Below are 11,010 nucleotides of genomic sequence, written 5' to 3'. Positions count from 1 at the left end.
ATAATGATTTGCAGTGTTCGTCAATGAGGAAGGTAATTTGGTGGCCGAGAAGGCCGTCGACGTCGCTCTGGATTACGTGAAGAGAAACACCAAGCTGGGTGTTAAAGTCGACATGGAGAGGGTCGTAGGAAATCGGACCGATGCTAAGGGTTTATTGGATTCCCGTGAGATTATCCCAAAACTGATTATGCAAGACAATTAATTAACTTCTTGAATTGGTTGCAGTTTGCAAGACGTACAACGATATGCTGGATAGTAAGAAGCAACCCAATGTTGTGTTGGATTTGACGATGACCGGTTTAGCTTCGGAAACTGTTAAATCTTTCACTGCGGCTTTGGGTTTGCCGACGATAAGCGGTTCGTTCGGGCAGCAGGGCGATCTCAGACAGTGGAGGAACATCGACCAAAACCAGCAGCAATATCTGATACAGATCATGCCACCAGCAGACGTAATCCCCGAAATCATCAGATCAATAGTCCTGAATCAGAACATCTCCAACGCGGCTATACTTTACGACGAATCATTCGGTTAATACATTTGTACACAGACAGTGTAATTTGTAAATGCTGAACGAATCGATTTGTTTCAGTGATGGATCACAAGTTTAAATCGTTGCTGCAGAACGTCGCGACGCGTCACGTTATCGCCCCGATTAGTCCGGACAACCAGAAGGATCAGCTGATGAACTTGAGGAAACTGGATATAGTGAACTTCTTCGTTTTAGGTAGTTTGAATAACATTAAACGGGTGCTGGACGCGGCGGATGGCGTGAGCTTCTTCAACAGGAAGTACGCGTGGCACGCGATCACGCAAGATAAAGGAGACATCAAGTGCGTCTGCAGAAACGCGACGGTGATGTTCGCTAAACCGACCCTCGACAACCAATACCAGGACCGTAACGGCCTCATCCGAACCTCCTATCAATTGAACGCCGACCCAGAAATCGCCGCTTCTTTCTACTTCGATTTAGCTTTACACACCTTCCTCACCATCAAGTAACTTTTCCATTAATTCAACTCACAAACAATTTAATAACACAATCTTCCAGAGATATAATCTCCGAAGGCGCTTGGCCTGGAAACATGTCCTACATCACCTGCGACGATTACAACGGAAAGAACACACCGGAAAGACCCACAATCGACATCAAGAAATACTTCAATAAGGTTTAATTATTTCCCAACAAAATTTCATTTATTTTTGTACAATTATTCTTCAATTAAAGGAAAACTCAGAGACTCCAGTTTACGGCCCTCTGAAGATCATCTCGAACGGACTAAGTTCAATGGAATTCAGCATGCAATTGAGCGCGGTCGGAATCCGCGAAGGTTCGTCGGATAAATCCGTTCAGTTAGGATCGTGGAAGGCCGGTTTCAACAACAATTTGACTCTTTTGAATCCTCAATCCATGACCAATTACACGGCAGATGTTGTTTACAGAGTGGTCACGGTTTTGGTAAATCTTAATCAATAAATATCAAAGAATTATTATCAAAAGAAAAGAGTGTTTTCACAGCAACAACCTTTCATATTCAAAGATGAGAAAGCGCCGAAGAAGTTTTCCGGCTATTGCATCGATCTTATAGATCAGATCGCCGAAATCCTCAAATTCGATTACGAAATTGTGCCGGTGCAGGACGGAAAATTCGGGAATATGGACGAGAAAGGAAATTGGAACGGTATAGTCAAAGAGCTGATTGATAAGAAGGCCGACATCGGTTTGGGATCGATGTCGGTGATGGCGGAGCGAGAAAACGTTATCGATTTTACCGTTCCTTATTACGATTTAGTCGGAATTACGATACTGATGAAATTACCGAAAACGCCAACATCTCTATTCAAATTCTTAACCGTCTTGGAGAACGACGTTTGGCTTTGCATTTTGGCCGCATATTTCTTCACGAGGTTTACAATTGCAGCAACTATAATTGATGATTAATAAAATTTAATTACATTTTCTTTTAGCTTCTTGATGTGGGTTTTCGATCGATGGAGTCCGTACAGTTATCAAAATAACAGGGAGAAGTATAAGGACGATGAAGAGAAACGCGAGTTCAATTTGAAGGAATGCTTGTGGTTCTGCATGACTTCGTTGACTCCGCAAGGTGGTGGCGAAGCTCCGAAGAATCTTTCCGGAAGATTAGTTGCCGCCACTTGGTGGCTCTTCGGCTTCATCATCATCGCCTCGTACACCGCCAATTTGGCCGCTTTCTTAACGGTTTCGCGATTGGATACGCCGGTGGAATCTCTGGACGATCTCTCTAAACAATACAAAATTCAGTACGCTCCTTTGAACGGTTCTTCGGCGATGACTTATTTCGAGAGGATGGCCGATATTGAGCTTAGATTTTACGAGTAATTATTCCAGTATTAATATGTTTTAAATGTAGTTAAAAATTCTTGGGATTCTTTAGGATTTGGAAGGATATGAGTTTGAACGATAGTTTGACCGATGTGGAGAGGGCGAAGTTAGCTGTTTGGGATTATCCCGTGAGCGATAAATACACGAAGATGTGGCAAGCTATGAAGGAGGCAACTCTACCAAACACTCTCGACGAAGCTGTGAAACGCGTGCGGGAATCTCGTTCTAGCAGCGAAGGATTCGCGTTTCTCGGAGACGCAACAGATATTAAGTATTTGACGTTGACCAACTGCGATCTGCAGATGGTCGGGGAGGAGTTCTCCAGGAAGCCGTACGCCATCGCCGTGCAGCAGGGATCTCCTCTTCGAGACCAATTCAATACAGCGTATGATTTTATCCACTTATTAGAAGACTAAATCTATTGCGTGTTTTTATTTTAGGATTTTGCAATTGCTTAATAAAAGGCAATTGGAGAGGTTCAAGGAGAAATGGTGGACGAACAACCCGAAGGCAATAAAATGCGAGAAACAGGACGACCAATCGGATGGAATCAGCATCCAGAATATCGGCGGTGTCTTCATAGTGATCTTCGTCGGAATCGGATTGGCCTGCATCACTCTGGCCTTCGAGTATTGGTGGTACAAGTACCGCAAAGGATCGAAAGTCATTGCTGTGCAGGAAGCGCAGCAGACGCGACCGCCGAAGAATTTACCGCGCGACGACTTCAAGCAGAACAAACTGTACCCGCGCTCTCGTTTCTAAACTGTAAACATTTAGTGGACAACACGCAGCTTGTTGAAGGGGACCTCTCGAGAAGCACGTTTGTAACAAAATTTATTTATATATTGTAATAATAATAATAATGGAATAATATTTACAAATAATAGTTGTAACAATATAGAATAATAATAATAATAATAGAAATAGACCTTAGGACTAATTATGGTATTATAGTATTGGTATTGGAGAATTGTTAAATAATACTTCTATACATAGTTTAAAATAAATAATTAAAATCACATCAAAAAAAATATTAAAATTAATAAAAATATTTAAAATAAATTGTAAAGTTATTGTATGTAAACGAGCCAATGATAAGTAGAAGAAAAAATAATGATGGAAATGTGAAGAGGACATTTTTACGGTTCTCAAAGTCCGGATTGCAGTTTATGGCCACATTCAAATGCGTGCTTTTTATTCCTTCTTTGCACCAATCTCGAGTGTTTGGTTTACAGGAAAATAATTCGGTTCTGACTATTTGCAATGCACGATGTGAACGCGCCATAAGTCTGGGCTTAGGCTCTCTCTCTCTCTAGGATCGGAGTTTGCTTTTAACCCAAGGAAGTAAACGCTTTAGGATTTACGTGGGAAAAAGTTGTGCGAAGAAAGAAACGCGGCGCTTCTTGGATGCATCATCATCATCATAACTCGATGGTTTGCGTGGTGAGTTCGATGGGCAACTTCTTGAGTCCTGTTTTGTCCAATTCCAGTTCGATGGTGAGACTCTCGACTTCCACTTCGAGAGCTCTCGTGCGTCTGTACATCTGCACGTAGTTCATCTGCAGCTGCCTCTGGTATCGCAGCACCTTTTCCTTCTCCTGCGCCCAAACGACGCGCTCCTTCTCGAACTCGCGTTTCCTCAGGTCCAGTTCGCTCTTCAGGCCAACCAGCTCGTGTCTGGTCGCCTCCTCCGACACCGCGTTCAGTCTTTGTATTTCCAAATCTTCTCTGCTGCTGCTGCCGTTGCTCGCGCACTCCTCGCGCTCCGCCCTTTGCCTCTGCGTCCTCCCAGGTTCCAGACCTTCGTACTCGCTCATCGACACCTCGGAGAGTTCTTCGCGAAGCTCTTGGACCTCCTTCCTCAGACGCTCCGTTTCACCGCTCTGCACGTAAATCGGTTCTATCACCCTCTTCAGCTCATCGATTTCCGCCTCCTTCTCGGACACTACATCTTTCACAAACTCGAGCTGTCTCTCGCGCTCTTCCAACAGCTCCCTGGCATCCCGAAAATCGTTCCTCATCTGCAGCAGCTCGTGTCCTTTCGTCGTCTGCTCATTCTACAAAATACAATATTCACATTAACATACAACTAAATGATAATTAACAACAGAATTATACCTGCGAGTCTTTCAATTGCGATTTCAGCAGCGAGATTTCCCCTGTCTTCTGACACAAATTCCACTCCGTCTCCTCCAATTTGTTGCGAAGGATTTCCACCTCCTGCAGAAGTATCTCGTTTTGCGCGTTAGCTCTTTGGGTTTCCGCGGCGAGCCGCTTCTTCTCCTGCACGAACTGGTAGTTCTGCATCATCATCAGCTGCTCCATCTTGAGCGCCTTCTGCGACGCCGTCCTCAGCGTGTTCTCGTGCACCGTTTTCAGGCGTCGCAACTCGCGCTCCCAGCTGCGCTCCTTCTCCTGGTACACCCTGAAGATGACCTGCTCGTTGTGCTCCATCGTCTGCCGCAGATACGCCAGCTCCGAGTCTCGGTCCCTGAGCGCAGCTTCGAGCTCCGACACTCCCGAATCCGACGGTGAGGGTGTCAGATCCAGAAGACTTCCGACGTCCTCGTTTGCCAATATATAAGACGGTTTATTCCTGCGCAAAAAGGAAATAGTTAAATTGGATTCGCAACTTAAGATGATGATTTAGGACTTACACTATGGATCCAGACAACGTCGATCCGGGCGATTTCCTCACGCTCTCCAGACTATCGTAGTTGATGAGTTTGTGCGGCAAGGAGGTCAGAGAGCTCATGGCCAGAGGTGGAGAAGACGCGGCGGATCTCAGCTTCCTGTCCAGCGAGTAGTTGTTCATGTGAGCGTTCATCTGCCGCAAATCATTGCTACCTGAAGATCCAAACAATATTATTACAACAAGAACATATACAATCTCGCGAAAAGTAATCCAAATATTCATGGAAATAAGCTTATCCATACAACGTATTAAAAATGTGCAGTTCACGCAATTACCGGACATAAAAAAAACTATTCTCAGAAGAACCATTATTATGTTCAGCACAAGAGAAATTCTCGTAAACGACATTTGCATAAACGAATAGAGACAACTTATTCATATCTCCTTATAAATATTGAAAGTCATTTGAAGAAGCAATTGAAGACATAACAAAATATTCTGCAGAAGCATAACTCTTGTAAACAAGTCAAGTCAAGTGATGTAATCTAAACTTCTATGAACTTACTTCCGTAGAGGGTGAGCCTGGATCCTGGTCTGGTGAGGATGGGCGTAGAGCCGTACCGTTCTCCTGCGATGCCGAACCTCGCCGCAGGATTCAGGGCCGGCTTGAAGGCTATGGGTCTGATCACAACTTTGCCCTGCAAAATGAAACAAAATAAGTATAAACCAATTGGTTATCTTCATTGCAAAGAAGGAAACATTGAGATCGCGTGCGCCGTTTTTCGAGACCTAAAAACCCGTATAATGGGAAGCGCGCAATTATCCGGTATCGCACCGTCTAGGATGGATGAAAAGATAACCCGAAGGAAGAGGAGGACGGACCAGAAGGATGATGAAGAGAAAAAGAGAGATCTTTCTCTTCGTCACAAGCGAGCGCTCACGGACGGTACCGCTAGGATGGGTTGGCCTGAAGCCCCCCAGGTCATCTAGCAAGCGAAAACAAAATACAACTACAAAACAATAAAAAAAATGAAATTACAGGTGCCTAATACAATAAACGTTCTTCCTCAGATGCTGTCCATTTCTCATTCTCTCATTCTATCTCTCTCTCTCTCTGTTTCACTCAATCTCATCCGTGCATTTCTCTTTCTTTCTTCTTTTCATTTTGTTTGACTCCTTCGAAAAGCCATTAACTAATGCCCCACACCTTCGCGGATAGTGTACACTACACCTCAGGATCGGTCCACATCCGCAAACCCACACTTACTCGCACGATTTTCCAACAACCAGACACATCACATCTTTCAGTAGTCGAACGCAAATTATGCTCAATTTCAACGCAGACATGCAAATCGCTCGCTTCGGACACTCCTCTTACGTACCAGAAAAAAAAAATAAACTCATACAATTACATCCATCAAAACCAATTTGTGAACAAAAACAAACAGATTTACTTACAATCTGCTGTTTTTTAATTATTCCGAAAGCTCAAATATTTACTTCTTCAATTTTCAAGAGTTTTATAATCAACTTTATATACGTTTTTTGAAACGACAAAAAGATGCAGTAATTAGTTAATTCAATAAAATTATTTTATAAAACTTCTATTTTCACTTTGTGCATTGAATATTTTCCATATTATTTATACTTTTCATGGCACCATGAGTTTCAACCAATTGGTAAATGCAATAAAATTATTTCAAAAAATTCTATATTCAATTTATATAACAACATTTTTCATTTATGGAAGAGTTTTGTAAAATTAAACTAAAGTATAATTTCATGAAAAAAACATCAAATTTTATTAAGTTTTTATTTAAGTATTTATTAAGTTTATATTAATCATTGATGATTGATAAGTATTACTATTCTTTATTGAAATTGTGTGTTTTTTTAATCAAATAATAATTGAAAAGTTAACGTGGTTGCCTACTATAACATTAATTTCCGATAGATTTAAATACAATTCTTAATTTGACCATAAGCTCCAGCAATTAGTGAATACAATAGAATTATTTAAAAAACATTAATTTTCAATATGTGTATTGATATTTTCTAATAAGATTGATTTTCATAGAGTTACAAGTAAAAACATAAATTCACATTTCTTTCATAATATTGGTTTTCATAAAGCAATAAATGAAAAACTAAAGAAGTTTCAGATATTTTTTCTATTTGGTCTATGTTCTATATTATTTTGCATAGTTTTTTCACTGAATAAGACTTAAATCTATATAAACTTTGTTCTAAAAGTTTCCTTTTAATTTACAAGAATGATTTAGCAAAAATTCTCGCTCGAGACGCATATTTTTCAATTGCCGTTGTTGCATCGAGACATATGCAGGAGCAATTACGTTCGTTTTCGCACAATAACACGAAGTAAATTGCTGAAATTCAAAGAACGAAAGAAAATGTTAATGTTTTGAGACTGGGAGGAACAAAACGGAAGACGGACGGACGGACGGTCAGGAGACAGACAAAAGGATGCACGAACAGATGTGTGCGCGTCCGCAGGATTCATTTGGTATTCCGACACGAAAGTGGAAATTTCCTTTCTTTCAGTCCCTCTTTAAAATTCTAATAATAACGGAAATCGACGTCTGGACAGATGCTCGCTCTTTTGTTGGACGCACGCCACAGCAAAACCATTAAAAAAGAAATATATATGAAGAAGACTGTAGAGACTAATTTATTTTCTCTACACTTTTTTAGCATATTCCTTTCGAATAATGTACAAAAAAATGATGCACAATTAATAAATTAAGGTTTTTTTTTATTTTGGCAAAAGGCCAAGGACGTTTCCCTTCAGTTTATTATTGTTGTTAATAATGCGAAATATAAATGATGTTGGAAAAACAGCATAAATCATTCGCAAATTTGCATTTTTTTTGGTTGTTGTTGTTGTACCGCTTTCTTCATCTGTATTCAAATTAATCGGTTCGTTGTCCGCGTGTCGTCTTCATCCATCCACATTATTCAAATTATGAAGAAAGAATCAAATAATTAACGTGTTAAAAAAAGCAACAGAGAACTTAAATTTTAGAATTAATTTACATAAAAAAAGCAAATATTAATATTCATTTCGTAGAAATGAATGCAAGAATATTCATTTAAGTATATTTAGAACTATTTTGTAAATTATTGAAAATTTTAAGACTCTTTTTTTTTGGTATCAAAATGTTCATAAGAAACTTTCTATATGCTTTTTTTTCCCTGTATGTTCCAGTTAACAAAAGTAAATGAGGCTTAAACGAGTTTTAAAATTGGTGAAAACACACCTCTTTTACTCATTTCTGCCTTGATGTTGAGCCGATGTTATCTTATTTGCCTCTTGTTTAATTACTCTTGTAAATTACAATTTATTTTTTTGGGGTTTAGGTAGACTTTCTTATCTCCCCCCGACTAGAAAAAAAACAACGATCCTAATCTGCTCTGTCGGATCAGTCTATCCGTCTGTCTGTCCAACGGTCGGCTGAAGAAGCAGCAGAAAGAGGGACGAGTTGAGAGAGCGAAGAACGGTTTTTGCGGTTCGAAGAGACGACAAAAACATAAATTTCCAATTTCCCGTCCATCCATCCATCCGACCGACCGACATTCGAAACATTCTGACTTTTCCTTTTCGATAGACGCAACAGTTTTCCCACAAACGCGATCGAAAGAAATAAAGGAAGAAAAGAGAAGATGAAACAGTTTGTTTACAGTTCGTTTAACCTAAAGAAAACCGTACTTAAAACTGAACAAGATACATAAATATTTACGTTTGCAAATCGGATGAAATTCCTTAAGGAGATACAAAAATATATATATGTGCAGTATTAACATAAATTTCTTCTCGATCAGAACGAAAATATCAATAAATTCATTTTTTTTTATTTCTTTTCGAAATCCGCAGATTTCCTGCACGAAATTACGCAATATTCCGAAACGGAACAGAGAGATACGCAATATTTGAATCGCGAGTGGATGCGAATGATATACAAAAGAGATGCATAATGCATGGACCACATGCATTATGCAAGAGATGTTGAAAGGAGGGAGAGCGAAAAAAAAAAGAAGTGGATTTATATAATAGGAAGCAACGAAAACGTCGGATTCGCACGGTTCGAATATCGCTGAAGATATGATACAAAAAATATCTTTAACGTTTTATTTAATTATTCGATAACTACGTAAGTTAATTAGATAATTGAATATGCAAGTTAATGATAAAACTTTGATCTTTCCAATGAGTTAATTTACAAATTTGTGTTTTTTTACCATTCTCTTCTAATCAATTGTCAAAATTGTTCATTAATTGAAGATGCAGTATTAACGTATTATTTAATTACTCGTTTACTATTTATAGTAATTAGACTGTACACTATAAAAATTAAACATAAACCTAGGGATTTTTCAATAAGTTTACTACAAATTTCGTGGTTATTACCATTGTTATGTAATCATTTGACAAAATGAATCAATAAGATTCAGGTTTGAAAAATGCAACGTCTTCACGTTTTACTTCATTACTCACTAACTACATAAGTTAATTAAATTATTCGATGATCTAATTAAAGATAAAATTATGATCTTTCTAGTGAGTTAATTTACAAATTTGTATTTTTTACCATTCTCTTGTAATCAATTGTCAAAATTGTTCAATAATTGAAATGCAATATTGACGTATTATTTAATTACTCGTTTACTATTTATAGTAATTAGACTGTACACTATAAAAATTAAACATAAAACTAGGGATTTTTCAATAAGTTTACTACAAATTTCGTGGTTATTACCATTGTTATGTAATCATTTGACAAAATGAATCAATAAGATTCAGGTTTGAAAAATGCAACGTCTTCACGTTTTACTTCATTACTCACTAACTACATAAGTTAATTAAATTATTCGATGATCTAATTAAAGTAAAATTATGATCTTTCTAGTGAGTTAATTTACAAATTTGTATTTTTTACCATTCTCTTGTAATCAATTGTCAAAATTGTTCAATAATTGAAAATGCAATATTGACGTATTATTTAATTACTCGTTTACTAGTTTATAGTAATTAGACTGTACACTATAAAAATTAAACATAAAACTAGGGATTTTTCAATAAGTTTACTACAAATTTCGTGGTTATTACCATTGTTATGTAATCATTTGACAAAATGAATCAATAAGATTCAGGTTTGAAAAATGCAACGTCTTCACGTTTTACTTCATTACTCACTAACTACATAAGTTAATTAGATTATTCGATGATCTAATTCAAGTTAAAATTATGATCTTTCTAATGAGTTAATCATCAAATTTGTAATTTTTACCATTTTCTTGTAATAAATTGTTAAAATTGATCGATAAAATATTCAAACCTTAATGCAGTATCTTCAAGTTTTATTTAATTACTCGTTAACTATACATACTAATAAGTTCATCCAACATAGAAATTCAATATAAAACTATAGTCTAACCAATTCGTGATATTTACCCTTCTTCTGTAATAAGTTGTCAAAATTCATCAATAAAATTGGGGCTTTGAAAATATACTGTCTTCACGTTTTATTTAAGAACTCACTAAATATGTTTACTAAAAATAGAGTATTCAATATGCAAATCGAAGATGAGACTATGACTTTTTCAATATCCTATAAAATGTGTGATCTTTGTGCGTTTTCTCAAATATTTGATCAAAATTAAGAAATAAAATTTAGGTTTGCAAAATTAATATCTTCACGTTTTTAACTGTTGAATTACTCGCTAACTATATATACTAATTAGTTCATGCAATATTGAAATTAAACAGAAAATTATTGGTTTTCAAATAAACTTACTACTAAATTCTTCTTCTGAAATAATTTGACAATAACATTAGGTTTTGAAAAAATGCAACGTCTTCACGTTTTAGTAAATTACTCACTAACTATGCATACTAAATAAATAATCCAATATGAAAATTAAATAGAAAACTTTGCCTTTTTCAATAAGCCCACTACCAAATTTGTGGTCTTCACCCTTCTTTTGTAATAAGCT

At 37.3% G+C, this 11,010-nt stretch overlaps 2 protein-coding genes across 3 annotated transcripts in view; one reads left to right on the top strand and one right to left on the bottom strand.

Annotated features, from left to right (window-relative positions):
• Positions 1 to 3,177, top strand: part of LOC108569798 (ionotropic receptor 25a) — a gene marked incomplete in the record, with an annotated part of 3,943 nt that extends 766 nt beyond the window's left edge. The window contains 9 exon segments of the mRNA XM_017931487.1: positions 15 to 164; positions 226 to 528; positions 591 to 996; positions 1,050 to 1,167; positions 1,227 to 1,457; positions 1,518 to 1,906; positions 1,967 to 2,356; positions 2,416 to 2,748; positions 2,804 to 3,177. Of these exon segments, the coding sequence (XP_017786976.1) occupies positions 15 to 164; positions 226 to 528; positions 591 to 996; positions 1,050 to 1,167; positions 1,227 to 1,457; positions 1,518 to 1,906; positions 1,967 to 2,356; positions 2,416 to 2,748; positions 2,804 to 3,125 (2,642 nt within the window).
• Positions 3,178 to 3,450: 273 nt separating this feature from the next.
• LOC108569797 (leucine zipper putative tumor suppressor 2 homolog) overlaps positions 3,451 to 11,010 on the bottom strand; it is a 30,518-nt gene continuing 22,958 nt past the window's right edge. For both annotated transcript variants that reach the window (XM_017931486.1, XM_017931485.1), the window contains exons 3-6: positions 5,564 to 5,696; positions 5,021 to 5,210; positions 4,482 to 4,959; positions 3,451 to 4,420 (exon numbers count right to left, since the gene is read on the bottom strand). In XM_017931486.1, the coding sequence (XP_017786975.1) occupies positions 3,785 to 4,420; positions 4,482 to 4,959; positions 5,021 to 5,210; positions 5,564 to 5,696 (1,437 nt within the window). In that variant the 3' untranslated portion in view covers positions 3,451 to 3,784. The remainder of the gene's footprint in view (positions 4,421 to 4,481; positions 4,960 to 5,020; positions 5,211 to 5,563; positions 5,697 to 11,010) is intronic.

Source organism: Nicrophorus vespilloides, unplaced genomic scaffold (genome assembly GCF_001412225.1).
Source record: "Nicrophorus vespilloides isolate i.1.1-1 unplaced genomic scaffold, Nicve_v1.0, whole genome shotgun sequence".
Classification (NCBI taxonomy): domain Eukaryota; kingdom Metazoa; phylum Arthropoda; class Insecta; order Coleoptera; family Silphidae; genus Nicrophorus; species Nicrophorus vespilloides.
Note: the sequence above shows the minus strand (reverse complement) of the source record. Positions and strands in the feature narration are given on the sequence as shown.